This window comes from Euleptes europaea, chromosome 15, assembly GCF_029931775.1.
Source record: "Euleptes europaea isolate rEulEur1 chromosome 15, rEulEur1.hap1, whole genome shotgun sequence".
NCBI classification, from domain to species: Eukaryota; Metazoa; Chordata; class Lepidosauria; order Squamata; family Sphaerodactylidae; genus Euleptes; species Euleptes europaea.
The window spans coordinates 7,220,018-7,242,641 of NC_079326.1; the positions used below are offsets into that span (position 1 = coordinate 7,220,018).

General features: G+C 43.9%; 1 protein-coding gene across 1 annotated transcript in view; it reads right to left on the reverse strand.

The window, feature by feature from the left end:
* CNTNAP5 (contactin associated protein family member 5) overlaps positions 1-22,624 on the reverse strand; it is a 603,640-nt gene that overhangs the window by 432,839 nt on the left and 148,177 nt on the right. The window contains exon 3 of the mRNA XM_056861386.1: positions 21,526-21,719. Within this exon, the coding sequence (XP_056717364.1) occupies positions 21,526-21,719 (194 nt within the window). The remainder of the gene's footprint in view (positions 1-21,525; positions 21,720-22,624) is intronic.

Genomic DNA, 22,624 nt, shown 5'->3' on the forward strand with positions numbered 1-22,624 from the left:
AGAGAATTTAATGCCTAAGCCACATCCATTTGACCATAGCTAGATTGTCATCTTCTCAATCATCAGAATATGACTTCCTAGGCTTGGGAGTTTAGGACTAGGTTTCACTGAACTTTCATGTGGTATATTAAGGAATGTTATTTTCTCAAAGATTCAAAGCACTTCTAGAAGAATAGGTGATATTTACACCACTGTCAAAGCATTTATGTGATCCAGCAGAACAACCAACCATAATGGCATTATGATCCCAGAATATGATTTGCCATAAAAGCAATCCACCACAGTGAGGGTACAGGAAGTAACCTTCACAATGCTTTACTAATCTGTGACAAGCCCTAATCACCTTCTTGATGTTAACACCAGGCACTGGGCATGACCTTAATTCCATATCTATATATCTAATTCTCATGTGTGCCCCCTACCTGCATATACTTAAACCCACAGATTGGGGGCACACTCACCCTCAACAGGTTTTTCAGCAGACTTAGGAGACCCTGTAGGTCTGCAGAAAAATCTGAAAATTAAAAATTAAAAAAACACCAACAGAGGGTTTAAATCCCCCCCCCCATTTAAAAAACAACAACAGTGTTTTCTGCACATGCAGGGTGAGAGGAGTGAGGTGGGTGGGGGTAGGAAGGAATGCACCCTCTCTGCAAGTTTCTTGCAGGTCCCCACTTGTAATTTTCTAATACATAATGGACTCTGTCACATTACCAACAGTGTAAACCATTCAGTCTCAAATAACATGACACTAGAGAATTATATAAATTAACCAATCTTTCCCTAGGAATCAGGGAATCTGATAGTTATCATAGTTTATCCTCATGAAGAGTTCCAGTAGATAAGGAGTCAATTCCAGTGCAAAGGACAGCAGTCAGTCCATTTAGGTTTGCCAGTTCCAGGTTGAGAAATCCCTAGAAATTTGGCAGTGTAGCCTAGGGAAGGCAGGGTTTGAAGAGGGAAGAAACCTTAGCGAGGTATAATGCCATACAGTCCATCCTCCAAAGCAGCCATTTTCTCCAGGGGACTGATCCCTATAGTGTAGAGATCAGGTGTAATTTCAGGAGATCTTCAAGCCCCACCTGGTGGTTGGCAACCATACATACATTATTGTTTCCATAAGGCTTTAACTGCAGGTGGGCCAACTTTATCTATTTAACATTTATGCTACAATGCATTTCTTTGTCTAAGCATTGTTTGCCAGGAGCAAATTAATGATGCATTCCTACTCGGAAAAAAATTTACAGTCTCTGTTCTGCAATACTTTCTCAATTTAATTCATTTGCAAATGGTCATTTGCTTGTTAGAGCCCAAAGGAATATGTGACTGGCGAGGACTCTCCCCACACACTCTCCCAACACAATCTAAAAATGACTCAAAATTATATATTCAAACTACAATCATACATCAACAGCATTTCTGAGCTTGTCTAAAATCAATGCCAAATCTTGATGGTTGTCAATGGTCTTGACTATGTTGCTAACAAAGTTAGAATCCTAGAACACATGTGATTGGAAGGTACATTACCTGGCAACCTTTTTGAAGTTAAACATGACTGACTCTGTTAAGTTCCTGTTTAAAAACTCCATGTATGCCATTTTGGGTTTCATGATGAAAGAAAGGCAGGATAAACAACTATATCTCAATCTAGGATAAACAGGATGGTTATATCCCATTTTGTGCCCACCCTGGCAAAAAAAGCAGGGCACAAAAATGTTATAAAATGTGTGATAAATCAATACTAGTGGATATGTGCTCATCACTTGTGTCATTAGACTATTGTTGAATGCTTTAGCTACACTGACCAAAGTGATGTTTGAATTGTATGTATACAAAACCATTCTTCAAGCTAGCCCAAAGGATGAAGCTCTTTCTTGGAGTGCTAGCATTTTAAGCCACTCGTCTTTATCATAACTATATGTATGTAGCTCTGTATTGGCACCCATTAATATTTTAAAAATGTATTTAAATATTTATTTACTTACATTATTTATAGTCCACCTTTCTCAACTTGGACTCAAGGTGGATTAAGTCCATACAATCAGCAGGATGGGACATTCAATAAACAATGCAACAGGATTAGGATTGTAGAACCAAATAGAAGTCTAAAAACAGAACTGAAGCAGAGCATAAGTATTCACATCATTTTGTACAGTGCTACCCTATTGCCTGCATAGAAAAGGTCTCTTGAATAATTCAGTTTTGTATAGTTTGCAGAAAGCCAGAAGAGTGGGAGCCTTTCTTACCTCCTCAAGTAGGCCATCCCACAAGGTTGGGCTACAATGCAGAAGGCACATGTATAGCCAGTTGTTGATTTTGCTCATTTGCAAGTAGGAACCTGCAGAGGGCCCTATACAGATAAGTGATCATGGCGGAGCATAGGGGAAGAAACTGTCTCACAGATATGAGGGTCCAAGGCCATAGAGGGCTTTGTAAGTGATAGTGCATGATAATACGTAGCATGAGCACTGGCAGGACAGGAAGAGGTTAAACCAGCCTATGAAACACAAGGATGCAAATATTAAAAGAAGAGATAGTACATTCCCGCAGACACAGTTCAGAAAGGGTTGCTCATAATTCCCAGTGGAGCTGTCAACTACATCCCACCCACTCTCACCTCATATGCCTTACATTTGCTGCAGTGGTGCCAGATCAGATAGCATGCCAGCCATCTGAGGGAAGAAAAGCGATCAGAGACTCCCCTCAACTCTCTCTGCCTCTTCCTTTGCCAGAAACCATTGCTGCTAGTCTGCCACTGCCAATAGCTGCAGAAGTGGCATCAGCAACTGTCAGCTAAGCAAGGTAAGTGGGACAGGAAGGGAGTTGTTCCCTGGATTGAGCCAGAAAAAATGTCAAAGACTGTAATGCTCATCTTTATATTGAAGGTAAACACTAAGAGCTGAGAAAGCCCCTCTCTGAACCTAAGGAATACGATCCTCAATAACATAGAATAATAGAATCATAGAGTCAGAAGGGACCACCAGGAAATCCACAACTGCCTCTCCCCCACACCCCTAGTGACCCCCTACTCCATACCCAGAAGATGGCAAAAAAAAAAAAAAAAAAAACCTCCAGTATCCCTGGCCAATCTGGCCTTGAGGAAAAATGCTTCCTGACCCCAAAGTGGCGATCAGCATTACCCTGGGCATGCAAGAAAGGGCTCCGAGAGCCAAACACTGATGCAAACATTCTTGCCCTCCCTCTCATGATCTTCCTAAGTCCACATAAACAGCATTGGTGACAGATGACTATCTAGCCTCTGCTTAAAAACCTCCAAAGGAGAGCCCACCACCACCCAAGGAAGCCTGTTCTACTCTGAGGAACTGCTTCCTCTGCTCCTGTTCCCTCTCAAGAGTGCTTCATGTGTTCTGTCCATGAACTCTTCCCCTTTCCTTATAAAATGTAGTGTGGAAAAGTAAGCCTCAAGTCCCATTATCTTCTCCTCCAGTAGGGTGTCAGACTCAGGCGTCCATCCCTAGCATCCCTTAAACAGACACGCTCAGGCAGGTGGTCCTAAGTGATGCTAATTTATTAGGAGCAAAAAGACAGATTAAAAGAAGTTGACTGCCTCTCACGCAGGTTGCTAATGGGGTCTATGCAGGCAGGTTACAGTATAAAAGCATTCTAGGCAAGAAAGTAAAACAAAGTGAAACCACAGTGCAGTAACTACGAGATCATGGTTCCCAGAGAATCGCAGACATAACATCTGTGATAAACAGTACACAGGATTTGCAGCATGAGAACAAAACCTTGACTAGCTGCCAGAGCCTGGCCTTGACAGGAAGCCAGCCTCTGCCCAGCAATTGCCAAACTCCTGCTCCAAAGGTAGCAAAGACCTGACATTCTGCCCCCCGTAGGGTCCCCACTCGCTTCCCTCAACCAGGTGAGGTTTGTTAGGGTAGGCTGCGTGGAACTGGCGAACCAGTCGGGGGGCTGCCACGTGGTGCTTAGCCACCCACTCGTCGTGACCCGGACCCAAATGTTTCCAATGAACCAGATAATCGAGCGCCCCCCTGCGGATACGGGAATCGAGGATCTTTGACACTTCAAAATGTTCTCCCCCCCCTACCAGAACCGGGACGTCGGGAGGGGCTTCGGGATGCCACTCCAGAGAGGGTACATTTCTTTAAAAGACTGACATGGAAAACCGGATGAATTCCCCTCAGGGACTTAGGAAGGCTGAGTTCCACAGTGACCTCGTTTATGAGCCATGAGATTGGAAAGGGTCCCACGTACTTTTCAGTCAGTTTTTTGCATGGGCGTAAGGAACACAGGTTTTTTGTGGACAGATAGACCTGGTCCCCCACCTCAAAGTTCCAACCTGGGGAACGATGCTTATCTGCCTGTGTTTTGTACTTGTTTTTGGCACGTTCAAGATTCTTTTGTAGCCACCGCCAGGTGACTTGTACCGCTTTCGCCCAGTCCACCACCTCAGTGGACCACTCCTCCCCCGAGAGATCCACATTACCAAAGGGACCGAATTCTTTACCAAATACCACTTGAAACGGGCTGAAACCTGTGGACTGGTGTCCTGCATTGTTGTAGGCATACTCCAGAAAAGGCAGTAACTTCACCCAATCATCCTGGTGGTAATTTACATAGCAATGCAAATAACACTCTAACACAGAATTGACACGTTCAGTTTGTCCATCGGTTTGGGGATGATACGCATTAGATAAACCCACTAGCTTGAGAAAAGCCTTCCAAAACTTAGCCACAAATTGGACCCCATGGTTGGAAATCACCTTGCGTAGAAGCAAGTGATATTTGAAAACGTGACACAAACAACCAGGCCAACTTTTGGGCTGTGGGCAGCCCCGCGCAAGGAACCAAGGAAGGAACCGCGCAAGGAATCTGTTTGGAGAACAGATCAGTAACCACCCAAAGTACTGTTTTCCCTTGACTGGGGGAAGATCGGTTATAAAGTCCATGGCAATAACTTCTCAGGGGCCCAAGGGCGTTTCCAAAGGTTTCAATAGTCTGGGTGGTTTTCCCATCATCCATTTCTCAGTGGTGCAAGTGGGACAGCTACGAATGAGAGTCCAAGTCCGTTCTCATTCCTAGCCACCAAAACTGCCTGCGGAGTAAATGCAAAGTTTTCACAAAACCAAAATGACCCGCTACTTTAGAACCATGGGCCCGATTCATCACCTCCCTCCGCAGGGATGCAGGAATATACAATTTAGTGTCCTTGAACCAGAAACCCTCCTTCAAAGTCATCTCGTCAGCCAGAGTATTAGAGGTGCCTTCTGTTTGGTAGGCTTGGGTTAAGGCAACCTTGAACGGGTCCGGCAGCCCCTCCAAGGGAAGTGCTCCTTGAGCGCTTTCAGGAGAACCTGGCAACTCCTCTCGAAAGGCACCTGGCGGTTGATCCCTGGGAGGAGGGTCTTTTGCTGCGTCTGGTGCCCCATTTACGGCAGGGGACTGCCGAACCTGAGAGCGAGTCTGCACGGCCAGACTGGGCATAACCCCCCCCCTCTGCTCTGGGGTGAAGAGAGAGTCGGTTGGGCGCTCCACCTTACTTTGGTACTGAGGAAGTCGAGACAATGCATCTGCCAACTGATGTTGTTGGCCAGGAACATGTTTGAACACAAAACGGAATTTCAAGAAAAATTCCACCCAACGCACTCCAGGTTCTTGTGATCTGTCCACACCTCGAAGGGGATCTCGGTCCCCTCTAGGAAATGTCTCCATACTGTCAAGTCATGTTTAACTACGGCTGCCTCCTTTTCCCAAATGGGCCAGCTGAGCTCCGATTGAGAAAATTTCTTAGAAAAATATGCACAAGGGTGCAGTTGTCTTGCTTCCCTCCTCTGTAGAAGCGTCCCTCCCATAGCTACATCGGCAGCATCTACTTGAACGATGAAAGGTTTTTCACAATTAGGATGCTTGAGCACGGGTTCAGAAGTGAATAACTTTTTCAACATCTCAAAGGCTCGTTGGCAGTCTGGTGTCCATGCCAACCGGGAAGACGGCAGGGTAGCTGAACTTCCCTTCCCTTACGTCTTTAACAAGTCAGTTATGGGCAACGCAATCTGTGCAAAATTGTCGAGAAACCCCCGAAAGAAATTTGCAAAACTGAGAAATTGTTGTAGTTGTTTGCGAGTAGAGGGCGGCTCCCACTCTACCACAGCTCGCACCTTTTCAGGATCCATTGCCAGTCCCCTATGCGAAATCACATACCCCAAGAAGGTCAAATTGTCTTGGTAAAACTCACATTTGGACACCTTTGCAAACAGTTGGTTTTCTCGGAGGCGTCGCAAGACCCCCTTAACCAAGTTTACGTGTTCTTCATACGTCTTAGAGTAAATCAGAATGTCATCAAGATACACAATCACCCCTTTGAATAGCAGATCATGTAGCTGTCACGGTCTCTGACATATATATGGTATTTTGTGAACATGTGCAGAATTAATTCCATGTAATTCCACATGTAAAGCTTGAATATAACATGCAAACTGACCACAAGCTACAGAGGCTTGTATAATGAAATGCTTGTGTAATGCAAATGTCCTAGAACAGACTGACTGAATTCACTCAAGGTCAGCTCTATCAAGAACTAACTAACTAAGTTACCCTAATCTTATCCTTGAAGGGGAAGAAAAGAGCACTTTCCTTATCCATCAATAAGATGTGACTAAAATCACCTTTCTGACTCAGCTGCCAGATGTCAGAATCTCACAAGCAGAACACTTTTGCCCGTCTCAAGATATCTTAATGTGCTAAGAGTGCATTAATAGCTTAAATTATGCTTTTTATAGCTCAAAAGGCATTAAAGTTCTCTCAAAGATATAGATAATGTGCTTTCTTGCTTTCTGTAAGATATGCAGCTGACCAGATGTTTATAAAGTGACAAATGTAAACAATAATTGTGTTTTATGAGTTATACAGTTAAATATTGTGCTACAGATTTCTAAATGGTCTCATTTAATGCGTATTGTCCTAACGAAGAGGATGGTATAAAAATTAAGTATGTAACATGATCATGAAACCCAGAAATAAGTGTTTATACTTTAAGCTAAGTGGACTGAAAGGAAAGGAAGTCCATATATGGACATAAGGAGCTGAGCAGCTGCTACTAATCCATTTCTGCATTGCTCCTGATATCTGATAGAGGGAATAAAAGGTGTCCCTCTTGATGGACTCTTAATGAGTCTAGAAACAGTATAAATACAGCTACAGTAAGCTCAGAGATTTATAACCTCCCAAAAGGCTCTCAGAAAAGGCTGAATGGTATGTATGGATTAAATATTTTACTCTAGACTTTGTGAATCAGATACTTTGAACTGAATCAGAATAATTTGACTGTTATATTTTATAAGTTGGATTTTGAAACTGAATAGTATGTAAGACTTGCTTATACTGCATACATTGCTTTTACTGCATACATTGCATATATTTACTGCATATATGGAAATACATACATTGTATTTTTACATGAGTTTTTATAGAAGTGTTAAAGACTTGATAATCTGCATTTACATATATTTTACTAGAAGTATATCAATAAAAAGACTTGCTTTTTAAAAGTAAGTAAAGTTGTTGAGTCCTGCTTACTCAATGATTGGCTGAATAAGATACCTTCACTTCTCAGTAAGTGGAACATTCTAAGAGCCTGTCATTCAAACAGCATGACCCGCTTCATAGCACTTTGTTAATCATCTGCATGAAGACACTAGGGGCACCACTTAACCCGAAGGGCATCACCAGGTACTCAAACATCCCAAAACAGATGGAGAAAGCTGTCAGCTTCTCGTCACCTTCCCGGATTCGAACCCGGTAATAAGCATCGACCAAATCCAGTTTTGTAAATATATGCCCCTCCTTTAGTTGGCTGAGCAGATCCGGAATCAGTGGAATGGGGTAGGCATTAGTCTGGGTGACCGCATTGAGTCTGCAGAAGTCTATGCATAAGCGCAGGTCACCCGTCTTTTTCCACACAAAAAAGGCTGGAGCAGAACAAGGAGCCGTGGAGGGCCGAATGAAACCATGGGCTAAATTCTTATCCAAAAAGTCCTGGAGCACTGACTTCTCTTTTGGACTCATGGGGTAAATCTTTCCCTTTGGTAGTTTTCCTTGCCCCACCAGTTCAATAGCACAGTCCGTCTTACGATGGGGAGGAAGAATATCACACTCTTTTTCATTGAACACATCTGCAAATGCTGCGTACTCCTCAGGCAGTATGGGGGAACAGATTTTTGGGGTGCCGCAACCATGGCCGCACACTTCCGCATGGCCACTTCTCTGCGGTGGTGCTCACACTGTGGTTGGGTGAAAGCAATAGTCCTGGCTGCCCAATTGATGGTTGGGCTATGTCCTTGCAGCCAATTTACTCCAAGTACCACTGGGTACCGAATCCCCGGCACAATGGTGAAATGGATCTGCTCCCAATGTGCTCTAATTCCCATTACTACTCGGTCCGTGCGCCTATCTACTGGGCCTCCTTGAAAGCACTGCCATTGCTCAAATGAGCAAACTGGATGGTCTGGGGTAAGCGCACCTCCCTCACTTTTAAAGCCTTGAAAGTCTCTTCACTGATCAAAGTGCATGCACAACCCGAGTTCACTAGGGCCTCTACCTTAAGCTGAGGACCCCCCTTGAAACTCTGTAGGACAACGTCCACAAAAAGAGTCTCTGCTACATCGCTTACCATCACTGGAGCCCCCTGCTTCTCGGCAGTGGGAGTCTGCTGCGGAACACCGGAAACAGAAGACCTGGTCCGTTTTTTTGTAATCCGTGGTCCCGTTGGACCGAGTGACACTGGGTCCGGGCCCCCGTTGCCGATCGGGACAAGGTTGAGTGCGGAGGGCCCCCAAGTCCCGTCCTCCTCTGAGGGTGATGAGCTATCCAAGCTCGGTAGGGTTGGATTTGTAATCCACGATCCGGTTGGATTGAGTGGTGCTGTGTGTCGGCTGAGGCGAGGTTGAGTGCAGAGGGCCCTCGCCTTCTGGGCATGGAACTCTTGCGGTGCTCTTTGCCTTTGGGTTGATCTGCCTCCTCCTTGATCGAGCACAGAGCGGTCGGAGGTCCCTCGGGGTGAGAAGGGCAAGCAGCAGCAAAATGTCCCATACTGCCACACACCAAACACACTCCACTCCGGAGACGTTTCGCCCTCATCGTTGTCAGGTCGACCGCCCTCTTTAGTGGTCGTGGCTCTGAACCTAGCGTCTTGCGCTTCCTTGACAAGTTCAAGAGCTGCTGGCGATTCTCTACTTCCAGTGCCAGTAAAATCCACCCCTCCAGAATTTCTGAATTTAGTCCTTCTCAGAAATACTGCACATAGGTGGCATCGCTCCAGTCCACCACTTTACTAGCAAGCAATTGAAATTAACTCGCATACTGCATCACCGTCCCGGTTCCTTGGCGAAGCTGAAGGAGAGCCGTCTTGGCCCTCTCACTCTGCAAAGGGTCTTCGAAGCACCGTCTAAGCGCCAACATGAAACCATCCAGGGAAAGCAGCACACGGAAACGAAGGTCGAACTGCTGGACCACCCAGCTCGCTGCTTCTCCCTCCAGCAGCGAAGCCACATAACACACACGACTCTCCTCCGAAACGAAGGTAGCCCCCTGCTCCCTCATGAAGCCCTCTACTTGTAGTAAAAAGTAGGAAAGCCTTTCCCCTGACCCGTCAAATGAGACTCGCAGCTCCCTCCGTGGAGCTGACAGTGGAGGGTAGGGGGCAGGTTGTCCCGGTGCGGTGGGTCGGCCGGGCGCCTGTGGAGCACCAGCCCCCTGCGGTATGGCAGGTGCAGGGGTAATGGTGGGAGCGAGTTGCTGGGGCCACAGCAGTGCCAACTGCACCCGACGAAGATTGGCCACCTCCTGGAAAAGTCCTATCCGGCCCCACAACCCCACTACTTGTCTCCTGAACTCTTGCTTTGGATGGGGCAGGCGCTGGCATTCCTCATTTCCGTCCATCCCCTGGAACGTAGGTCTCCAGGAATTCTCCCGGCTGTCAATGCCGGTCTGCCATTGCGTAGTCCCCCAGGAAGGCAGCCCCATTTGGGGAACACGCTTCCCCAGACTGTGCATAAGAGTCCTCCAGTCTCGAGGTACTTACCTTCCTCAATTAGGTACAATCAGCTACAACTAGGGCTGCCAACCTCCAGGTACTAGCTGGAGATCTTCTGCTATTACAACTAATCTCCAGCTGTTAGAGATCAGTTCACCTAGAGAAAATAGCTGCTTTGGCACTGAAGTCCCACCCCTCCCCAAACCCCGTCCTCAGGCTCTGCCCAAACATCTCCAGGTATTTCCCAGCCTGGAGCTGGCAACCCTAGCTACAACACAGGCAAAAGAGACAACCAGAAACAACACTTACTCAAACAGGCACCACTCTACAGCAGGCTATACTCACCAACATCTCTAATTGTAACAGCAAGGAGAGAGAGGGACTAGAACACTAAGCAACAGGACTGACTTGTTTATGCTTTGGCACCCTTAGACTGCATGTGAAAATGCTTTAGTTTGAATTTGAACAAATAAATGCAATAAGAGAAATTACTGAGCAGTTCTGTTAGGTACATCACACATACACCATTACTGTGACAGAATAACCATGGCCGCTAATTGCCATGGAGCACTGGGATTATCTTCAAGGGCATCAATTCCCCAATTTGCATACACGAATATTAATATCTTAGGATTTCCCCAGTACAGCACAAGTTATGGCTGAGGGCTACAGGGCAATCCCATAAGTAGGATTTTTGGTCAGAAAAATCTGGCCATCTCCTCAGCCCTGACTTACAGTGTGGCAGGACTGACTGAGGAGCCCTTGGGGAAGGAGCTGCAGCAGTGGCAGGAGTTCCAGACACCATAGAAGTGTGAAGGGTGCTGGTCCTCCAATCCCCAGCCAGGGAAGCAGCTCTTCCCCCAGGCCAGGGAAGCCACAGTGTGGGTGTGGCCAGGGGCAAACAAGCTGAGACAGAGTTAGAGAGCATTTGAGGCTGCTATGGGCTGTGAGGGGATTTCGCCAGGCCTTGTCATGGCTTGGACCGCTGGAGAGGGCAATTACACAAACTGAAATGTAGCAGAGAATCACCAGATTAATATCAATATAATTATAAGAGGTGTGTGTGTGTGTTTACCTTTAAAGGAGAATTAACAGTAGTTCATGGTTTCCTTGATGTGCTATCAACTTTGCATTTTAAATTTGGGGAAATGCTCTTAAAAGCAGATGGTTTTGATACAAGTTATGAAGGCATTAGCAGTTTGGAAAAATAGCATCACAGCCAGTTTTTCACACAAGTGTTTCAATAGCATGCACATCAAAAAAGGCTCCTGCAGAGTAGGTACAGGTAAAGTAAGTTCTGACTTATTCAATACTTAAAACACTGAATAAAAACCCTTTACTTATTCAAGTAATACGATTTACGCTTTCAATATCCTAATCAATAGCCAGTGAGCCTATGCACAGCTGACATGCAAATTGAAAATATAATTATAAACCTAGTTTGCTGTAAAGTACAAAGTTCTTTTGTAACAGATTATTTAAATACAAATCGGTTTGGAAAATTGGTTTTAAATGTCTAATCTGTTTTATCTTACATCCCAGCTGCTGAATTTACCAAAATCATAAATGCAGGCTGAATGAATTCACAAAGATTTATTTGAATTCCACTTGCAAATGGCTAGCATAGTTTTCTCATTAATACTCAAGCTGATGAGAGTTGAATGCATACCCTGTAATTGGCCACATCATCAATGCATATTAAAGCCAGGGTTCTGTAACTCTGTAATGTGAGCAAGAAACAGAAGCCAGCATGAAGCTATGGAAAGAGGAGAAGGTTTGCTTCTCAGACAATGGAGTCACCAAGTTTAGGAAGGAAGCTTAACCTGCATATCTTACTAGAGTTGCCAGGTTGAGGTTGGTAACCAATGGGAGGGTTGGGGGTGGGAACATGGTGGGGCAGCATGACAAATGTGATGACATCACTTCCAGGGAAAACCCAGAAGCAACAACAGTAGCTGCAGGAATCATTGGAAACTCTCTGGTACAACCATACCATGAATACCATCAGGCTTGCAATGCTGAGGAGTTGTTGTTGTTGTTTTCCCCTGCCCCCCGCCCCAATGCTTGGAGTAGTGACAGGCAATGGGAGCTCAGGGTGGGGGATCCCCCACTCCGACTGGGGGCTTGGCAACCCTGAACCATATCATCTCCATAAGGGCACCTATTTGCTTTCTCCCATACAAGGGCAGCCTTGCTTTACAACAAAATTGTGTGCCCAGCTCCAAGTTGTACCTCGCTTCAAGTCTAAGTGGCAGTAGCTGAATGTATGTGTTCCCTGGAATAGGCTGTAACCCATAATGATGACGTCAGCCAAGAAAGGCAGCAATAGTGCAGCTCACCAATATACTCGACAGGGATGATAATTGAAATCCACAATAAATGCTAATTTCATCAGCCAGGAAGTTTCATCAGCCAGGGAGAACTGCCAGTAATATCACTGCATGTAGCTAAAGGCAAGAGTGATTTTTGGCCACTCTGGCCAGGTGTCTCTGTAGCTTGGGAAGTGCATGAGGTTGACCTCAATGAATGAACCAGGTTTAAACCATGATCCGATTGGATTCCAGAGGGCTCTGCGGGATCCTAACTCCCCTGGCGGTTCTCTAGATGAGTTAGTGGACGACTGGCATAGCCGACTTTCCACTGGCATTGACGGAATCGCACCAAAACGCCCTCTTCGCCCTGGCCGAGCCTGGGCTCCTTGGTATACTGAGGGCCTCCGGGTAATGAAGCGAAGGCTTAGATGGCTAGAGCAAGTTTGGTGTCGAACTCACGACAAGGCAGCAAGAACAGCTTATAGGACGTTTATGAAAGCCTATGAGATGGCGGTGAAAGCTGCTAAAAAAGTATACTATGCAGCGGAAATCGCATCCGCTAGCTCTCGCCCAGCACAATTATTTAGAATAATTAGGTCTTTAACGTCCCTGGAGGGACAGCCAAATTTAATCATGAATTTGACCCATAGCTGTGAGGCATTTGCAAACTTTTTTGAGGATAAGGTCTTGTTGCTCCGCCATGGCCTCCCTGCCAATTTTGATACAGTAAGGGAACTAGAGGCCTCTTGCCCATCTTCTGGTCCAGTTTTGGACCACTTCAGTTGGCTTCAACCAGCCAATGTTGACAGGATCCTACTAGCTGTGAGGCCTACCACGTGCCTCCTGGATCCGTGCCTGTCCTGGCTGGTGAAAGCCAGTCTGGATCTGGTGCGGGCTCCCCTGGGAGAGAACATTAATCTGTCCCTAAGTACTGGGACCTTCCCAGGGGGGCTAAAGGAGGCCATGGTACGACCGCTCTTGAAGAACCCTTCATTAGATTCTAAGGAACTTACCAACTACCGGCCGGTTTTGAATCTCTCGTTCCTGGGAAAGGTGGTTGAGAGAGCAGTTGCTGAGCAGCTGCAGAGATTCCTGGATGATGCATCGGTGTTGGACCCATTCTAGTCAGGATCTTCCCTGGCCATGCGATGGAGATGGCTCTGGTCGCCCTCACAGACGATCTCCATCAGCAGCTGGATCGAGGCGGGTTAGGGCTGCTGATAGTTTTAGATCTGTCAGCAGCCTTTGACATGCTCGATTACGATCTTCTAGACCACTGCCTCACCAACATTGGAATCTGAGGCGTAGCCCTTCAATGGTTTCGCTCTTTTCTCCAAGGTCGGGGACAAAGAGTGGTGCTAGGGGAGCAGGTGTCGCAGCAGCACCCCTTGGTGTGTGGGGTGCCTCAGGGAGCAATCCTCTCCCCTATGTTGTTTAACATCTTCATGTGCCCTCTTGCCCAGCTTGTCAAGAGTTTCGGGCTGGGGTGTCATCATCACTGGCCAGGTGCTTGGATGCCGTGACTGGATGGTTGAAGAAAAGCCGACTGAAATTAAATCCATCGAAGATGGAGGTCCTTTGGCTCAGCCGGGGTGGCTTTTGGGCGGGGTGCCAGCTCCCGACTCTTGACGGTGTGCAATTAACATCTGTACCTACCGTCAAGAGTCTGGGTGTGATCCTTGATGCCTCCTTATTTATGGAGGCTCAGGTCACAGCTGTGGTCAAGGCGGCCTTTTTCCATCTCTGCCAGGCCTGGCAGCTGGCGCCTTACCTCTCCCGTCCCATCCTAGCCACGGTGATCCATGTGATTGTCACCTCTACACTGGATTACTATAACTCACTCTATGTAGGGCTTCCCTTGAGACTGACCAGAAGGCTCCAGCTGATGCAAAACGCCGTGGCGAGGCTCCTTATGGGGTCCTCACCGTGGGATCATATAACACCAATGTTAAAACAGCTGCACTGGCTCCAGCTGGAGTATCGGATCAGGTTCAAGGTGCTGGTTTTGACCTTTAAAGCCTTACACAGTTTGGGACCATCATACCTGTGGGACTGCCTCTCCTGGTATGCCCCCCAGAGAGCTTTAAGATCTGTGAACAGTAATTTTCTGGTGGTCCCTGGCCCAAAGAATGTGCGGCTGTCCTCAACAAGAGCCAGGGCTTTTTCAGTCCTGACCCCGGCCTGGTGGAACAGCCTACCTGGTAACATCAGGGCCCTGCGAGACCCTGAGGACAGCCGCAAGAAGATCCATCTTTACTGGCCTCTCCATCCCGCCCCCCACTTTGAAATCTGGGGGGCTGAGCTGCTGACATTTATTGCTGTGGCGCCTAGGTATAGTTATGGCCATCTGTTTAGGGTTTTAAATGGTTGTAATGATTATGGTTTTAAGGATGTACTTGATCTATATTGGATGTATTTATGTTTTAATTATTGTTAGCCACCCTGAGCCTTTTTCGCTGGGGATGAAGGTAAGTTATAAATTTGAAATAAATAAATAAATAAATAAATAAATAAATGTATGTCTATGACCATTTTGTATATGAAACTAGAGTTAAGACTAACTATGCTATGTGTGTTGGTAGAGTGCTTATGCAGCAGTCATAGAATCATAGAGTTGGAAGAGACCACCAGGGTCATCAAGTCCAACCCCCTGCACAATGCAGGAAATTCACAACTACCTCCCCCCATGACACTGAACTGATTAAAGATTAACAAAGCTTTCTTTAGGAACTAACAAACTGTACAGGAAAGAGAAGACATCAATGTAGCTGCCTTTCTAGCTGAAAGAAAAATCTAGACTGTTCTAGAAGAAAAGCCTACAGATAGACATACAAGGAGAAGCCCCTTTTAGACAGAAATGACTCCCACTGCTGTCCTGTCTAGCTAGAGGTTGCTGCCCCCTGCAGGATCTTCTTTCTTCTTTGTATATGGAGCATTGCTATTTCCAACAATGTGTATGTCACATCTTTGTAAACTCCAAGTTTGACATCATTTGTTGTTCACACTAATTTTCAAATGTACATTTCAATTTACCTTTTGCATGTCAAGGAGCTACAAGCTAAGCAGAAAACAGGCTTGAAAAGATAACCTAATAGGGATGCTTACAGAGTTCTTATTTGCCAAATTCCTCTGCCCCAATTTGGGGGTTCTGAATTACAGAAATTTTTACACAGAACGGCACTGATTTCAGGATCTGTGCATCTCCTGTTTTGTTTGTTTTTCTTAGTGTGACACTGTTCAGACCTGAACTGGCTGTATGAGCAGTATCATTAAAGTAAAGTTTGTTTTTTGGGGGGAAATCTGTCAATGAACAAAAACTAGTAGCATCTTAAATATCAACAACATTTTCCAACGTGTCAGTTTTTGGGAGTCAAAGCTCCTTTCATCAGATACTTTGTCAGTGAGCTTTGACTCACAAAAATGTACACATTGGGTAATTTTGTTGATCTTTAAGGTGCTACTGAAAGTCAACATGGTATAGTGGTTAAAGTGTCAGATTAGGATCTGGAAGACCCAAATTCGAATCCCCACTCTGCCATGGAAGCCTGCTGGATTACCTTGGGCCAGTCATACACTCTCAGCCTAGGGTTGCCATGTCCCTCTTCACCACCGGTGGGAGGTTTTGGGGGCAGAGCCTGAGGAGGGCAGGGATTGGGGAGGGGAGGGACCTCAATGCCATAGAGTCCAATTGCCAAAGTGGCCATTTCCCCCAGGGGAACTGATCTCTATTGGCTGGAGATCAGTTGTAATAGCAGGAGATCTCCAGCTACTACCTGGAGGTTGACAACTCTGTCTCAGCCTAACCTACCTCACAGGGTTGTTGTGAGGATAAAGTGGAGAAGAGGAGAATAACGTAGGCAGCTTTGGGTCCACAGTGGGGAGAAAGGTGAGATGAAAGAAAGAAAGAAAGAAAGAAAGAAAGAAAGAAAGAAAGAAAGAAAGAAAGAAAGAAAGAAAGAAAGAAAGAAAGAAAGAAAGAAAGAAATCTGGACATGGATTTTGTTATGCTACTACAGAATAGCCTGGCTACCTCCAAAAAAAGGTTAAATAGGACTGATTCTACAAAACTGGAACACACAATTACCTTCACCAATTACACACTGCGCTGAGGGTGTTTCAACGTACAAATAGACAATGTGTAAAAATTACAGAGGAAATATGGGAGGGGCTGTGGCTCAGTGGTGGAGCATCTGCTTTGTATGCTGAAGGTCCCAGATTCAATCCCCAGCATCTCCAGTGAAACGGATCAGGTAGTAGGTGATGTGAAATACCTCTACCTGAGAACCTGGAAAGCCATTGCCAGTCTGAGTAGACAATAGTGACCTTGATGGACCCATGGTATCTAGCTTGACACAGCTCCACTTCTCACCTCAAATGAAATTATTTAATATTTTATCCTATGCATTAATCTCTCTGTAATCAACTAATAGGAGAATAGAATGAAGTGGAGATTATAGATATGGGGACAACTGCCATCCTGATTTCATTCATTCTTACAGTCCACAAAGCTTCAATTTGCTCCATCTAAGAACATAAGAACAGCCATGCTGGATCAGACCAAGTTCCATCAAGTCCAGCAGTCTGTTCACACAGTGGCCAACCAGGTGCCTCTAGGAAGCCCACAAGCAAGACGACTGCAGCAGCACCATCCTGCCTGTGTTCCACAGCACCTAATATAATAGGCATGCTCCTCTGATCCTGGAGATAATAGGTATGCATCATGACTACTTGAATCTACCTGAATTGTTCATTTTTTACAGTACCACTTTATAATTTAAATTATTCATCCATTTTAAATCAGTTGTTAATACTGTTCTTAAATGTTTAATCAGTTTTGTAGTGGAAATAATCCCAAATTCATAGCTACAGGGACATTTATTAACAATAATTGTTTTATCATTGTTGATCTTATATCAGGAAATTGGATGATATTTTTTTAAAATCTGCAATATATAATTTTATGATGGCAATGTTTTTCTAGTGGTGGCATAATATTATCTATGTACATCACAATATTAACCAGATTAATCTCTGAGTGAAGTCTGCATTAAACTCTGTTTCAAGGTTCTAGTTTAGCTTGCATTCATTCCTTTAAGAATAATGTCAAGGTAAACCCACTGACAGGTACAACTTAGTTTGCCTTTGGTTTTGTTTCTTTTATATTAGCATCTGTAACCTTCCCTCTAATGTTCTGATACTAACTTCCTATGCTCTTGTGCTCCTAGAAACAAGAGGTGTATGTTAGTAAATAAAGGTCTGAGAATGTGACCAAAAAGTTTCCACCCAAGTGCCTGGCTGTTCAACCACATATGGACCTGAGTTGGCTAGAGGGCTAGCAGGGTGGGGAGGGGTGGTGGTAGTATGCATCAGTGAGTGAGCATGCACACAGGGCATCACTGTCAGTACCTCAAACCGCTGAGGGCTAATAAGACTGAGTGGTGGTAGGAACCTACCCTGTGTGATAGGAGGGAATAGGGCAAGTGGGCTCACTCACACACAGACCCCCCACTGCCTGCTGGGTATATTCGGGTAAGGAAAGCGGGGATGGAGGGTGAGGTCATTCGACTTGCCTTTGATGCTGTTTCTCCTATCCTTATTTTTAGGGGCAGGATAACATTCTCCTTTTTTGTTTTCTTTTTGCCAACTGAGATGCTAGAAGTGGACCCTTTCTCAACAAATCAAAACAAAACTATGCTGTATCAATGATATACACTTTTTTATAGGCAGCCTTTACTAGTGTCAATGTGTGTGTGTGTGTGAAGTGCCGTCAAGTCGCTTCCGACTCATGGCGACCCTATGAATGAAAGTCCTCCAAAATGTCCTATCTTTGACAGCCTTGCTCAGATCTTGCAAATTGAAGGCTGTGGCTTCCTTTATTGAGTCAATCCATCTCTTGTTGGGTCTTCCTCTTTTCCTGCTGCCCTCAACTTTTCCTATCATGACGGTCTTTTCCAGTGACTCTTGTCGTCTCATGACGTGACCAAAATACGACAGCCTCAGTTTAGTCATTTTAGCTTCTAGGGTCAGTTCAGGCTTGATTTGATCTATAACCCACTGATTTGTTTTTTTGGCAGTCCACGGAATCCGTAACACTCTCCTCCAACACCACATTTCAAAGGAATCTATTTTCTTCCTATCAGCTTTCTTCACTGTCCAGCTTTCACACCCATACATAGTAATAGGAAATACGAAGGCATGAATTAATCTAGTCTTGGTGGCCAGTGACACATCCTTACACTTCAGAATCTTTTCTAGCTCCTTCATGGCTGCCCTTCCCAGTCTCAATCTCCTTCTGATTTCTTGGCTGCAGTCTCCCTTTTGGTTGATGGTGGAGCCAAGGAATAGAAAGTCATGAACAATTTCAATTGCCTCATTGTCAACCTTAAAGTTGTGTAATTCTCCTGTAGTCATTACTTTTGTCTTCTTGATGTTCAGCTGTAGTCCTGCTTTGGCACTTTCTCTTTTAACTTTCAGCAGTAGTCGTTTCAAATCTTCACTATTTTCTGCCAATAATGTAGTGACATCGGCATATCTCAAATTATTAATGTTCCTCCCTCCAATTTTCACTCCACCTTCATCTAAATCTAATCCAGCTTTCCTAATTATATGCTCTGCATATAGATTGAAGAGATAGGGAGATAAAATACATCCTCGTCTGACACCTTTGCCAAATAGAAACCATTCCGTTTCTCCATATTCTGTTCTAACTGTGGCCTCTTGTCCAGAGTACAGGTTGCGCATCAAAACGATCAGATGTAGTGGCACACCCATTTCCTTTCAAACCAGCCACAGCTTTTCATGATCCACACAGTCAAAAGCTTTGCTGTAATCTATGAAACACAAGCTGATTTTCTTTTGAAATTCTCTCGTACGCTCCAGTAACCAGCGTATATTTGCAATATGATCTCTAGTGCCTCTTCCTTTTCTGAAACCAGCTTGAACATCAGGCATTTCTTGTTCCATATATAGTAACAGCCTTTGCTGTAAGATTTTGAGCATCACTTTACTTGCGTGAGAAATTAATGCGATGGTTCGATAGTTGCTTCAATCTTTGATGTCTCCTTTCTTGGGAATTGGAATGTAAATGGATCATTTCTAGTCTGTGGGCCATTGTTTTGTTTTCCATATCTGTTGGCATATTCTTGTCAAGATTTTGATGGACTCAGTTTCTGTGGTTTGGAATAGCTCCTGGTGACTTGTTTCTCCCCATTGCTCTCAATGAGTGTCAATGTATCATCTAAATAATCATTGTTCTGTTTTCTTTCCAATGCTGCTATCAGCCAAAATAATCTCCTTTCTTCTTCGCGGCTGAAGACTCTTTTTGCATAAAGCAACTCTAATAATTGAGCCTCTAATAATAGCCGTAAAAGCCTCCCATATAGTTATTGCCGATCCTACTGTGTTGATGTTAGATTTAAAGTAATCCTCAATACCTCTTTAATGGTTTGATCCAAAAGTAAGATATTATCTAAGGAGCAACACTGTGGCTTACTTTATAATGCAACGAGATTGATGCATGATCTATTACTGCTCCCAATGTCTGATGTTAGTAGTTTTAATCAAGATTACACATAAGAACATTTGAAAAGCCATGCTGGATCAGATCAAGGCCCATCAAGCCCAGTCCGTTCACACAGTGGTGTACTAGAAGCAACCATGTGCTTCTTTGAAGGCAACAAGCAACACACACACACACAATCTGAAGCATGAATTATGATGATTTCAACAAAATGTACAGTTTATCATCATTGTATTCAAATACCTACAACTGTTTGCAAAATTCCAGTCCTTCAACTATTTTCTAATTTTTTGTATAATGTTTATAATACTATACCCCCCTCTTGATTTATCCTGGGTGGATGCAGTATCATGTTGAAATCTTTCAACATAACTAGCTGTCCTTTCTGAAAACTTTCACTGTCCTTTACTAATATTTAGAAATAAAATTAGCCCATTATTTTGCGCATACACAGTAGCAATCATGACAAGTGCTCGTCACTAACATTTGGCTACATTTTTTCAGCATTTCACTATTCATTGACAAAACAACCAACTAGGGTTCCTGTGTGCTTCAAAATTGGCAAAGAATAAGGGAGGAAGCTTATCATTGATTTTATAGGGGCAGAACTGCAAATCACATACTGTCATACACTTTGATGCATGTGGGTCACTCATATTTAACCACTATGGATGTTTTCATACATGCTGAATAATGGACTTTCAATCCACTTTCAATGCAGTCTAATCATCATTTGCAAGTAGATTTTGCCATTTCACACAGTAAAATCCAGCTGCAAAGTGGATTGAAAGTGTATTATTCGGCATGTGTGAAAGCGCCTTAAGAAATAAGGACATACAATTGGTGTGGCACTCTCAAGGGCTCCATGACTTCCACCTATCCAAAACTATACCAAATGCTCTGTAAACCATGAGGTTTAAAAAAGCGGTACATCGAGTTATTTCTGTAAAGTCAATTCAGTTTTATTAATGTTTTAGTCACAGACCTTAACAATGTTCAGATTAAAACCATACAAAATGTATAACCCACAACACCCAGAGTTACATGAATAATTTTTTTAAAATGTTACAGACAGCCACATATTGGTTACTGAATTGAATGTTATAGTTCTCCTAAATTATTCTTTCTGTGTCAACTTCGGAGTCTAATTTTCAACAAATTTCTTCCTTAGCTTAGAAGCTAACATGATATAAAAGGCCACACTAAGCGTGATCTTTGAATTAACGTCTGCCATTAAAAATCTAACTCGGCCCTCAACTGTATCTAATACATCTGGGATATGCTGGGTTAATTTAAAACAAATGGAGTTGTAAAATGGGCAACTAAACAAAATATGTGGGAGATCCTCTATTGAACCTGAGGAGCAGGGACATAGCCTTAGGTTATGAGGATTTTTTTTTTATATCTACCATGGGTGAATGCTGAAGGCATCGTTTGAAATCGTGCCGTAGTAAATGCTCTCCTTAACCCTGGGTCCGTATTTCTGTATATCTTAGTTGCCAGGTGATTTTTGAGTTCACAGATACATATGGACAATTTTGTCCCCACCATGAGAATTAGAAATTTAAAATATTCCAGCAATATTTATTACTGTAGAAAAGGGTTAAATAGCATTTGAGTACAGATATATCTATGATAGTTAATTGTACTGTAACTAATTATTCAAAACACTTCCCACTTACCCAGATGATGTCTTCCTCTCTATACTGCTTCCAGTTGCGGCCTGTATCACTGAACATTAGAATGTAGGTTGTTGTCCAGTCTGAGCTTCCATATCTTCCTTGAGTAGCAACACCTGTAATCTCCACTCTGTCTCCCAAATCAATCTGAAGCCATTGCTCTGTGCTAGAATCCATTGGGGACCATCCACCAGCTCCTAGGAGTAATCAGAGAAAGTGAGAGCTAATTAGAATAAATCCCATACCTAGTTTAGTAAATGTATGTATATTCTCTCCACATGACATTAAGGATGCTGCGATCCCATTTCTTAGTTCATCATCTTTTCATATCTGTCTGTTTCTGTACGGGCTATCATTTAGGAATCTGAGTTATGTGTAGAAAATCGTATCCTACAAATTAGAAAAGTCAAGGGTCCATGTAATAAATGCTAATTTAAAAAGCTAATTTAGAATGTACGAGTGTGTATGATCTTTCACTTAACACCCATCCCCTGAAAGACCCAAGGAGGTACTTATTGAATCAAAGAGTAGTTACCTCTCTTGAAAAAAGGAGTAGACTTGGGGATAGGACTATCAACAGCTGTTAAACAGAAACACCATGTTTAAAGGGAGAAACCTAACCTGTAGCTTAAAATGGAAGAGGGGATAACAATGTACCCCTTTCGTCCATTTTATCATCATAACGACCCTGTGAGGTATGTTAGGCTGGGATGGGGCCAAGGTTATGCAGTGATTTTTCATGGCTGGATATGAATTCAAACCTGGGTTCCAGAGGTTTTAGTGTGATATTCTAGCCACTGTACCACATTGACTCTCACTAGTAGTCACATTTGAAGTAATATTATAAACAGGCTTAATCACATGCTCTGTCTATATATAGATGTGTGTGTGTGTTGCTTAAAGTAAGTATTTAGATACAGAGGGGACAAAAAAGAATGCAGAGGTTTTTTTAAAAACAAACAAACATGCAATTGCAAGCCATCTAGTTCTAGCCATCCAGGGTTCCCTTCCAACTCTAATATTCTATTATTCTATTCTCTTACAAGAAGCTCTACTTAACAGAAGCAGCCTGAGTGCCAGGTGTTGTAAGAATTGCCAAGGT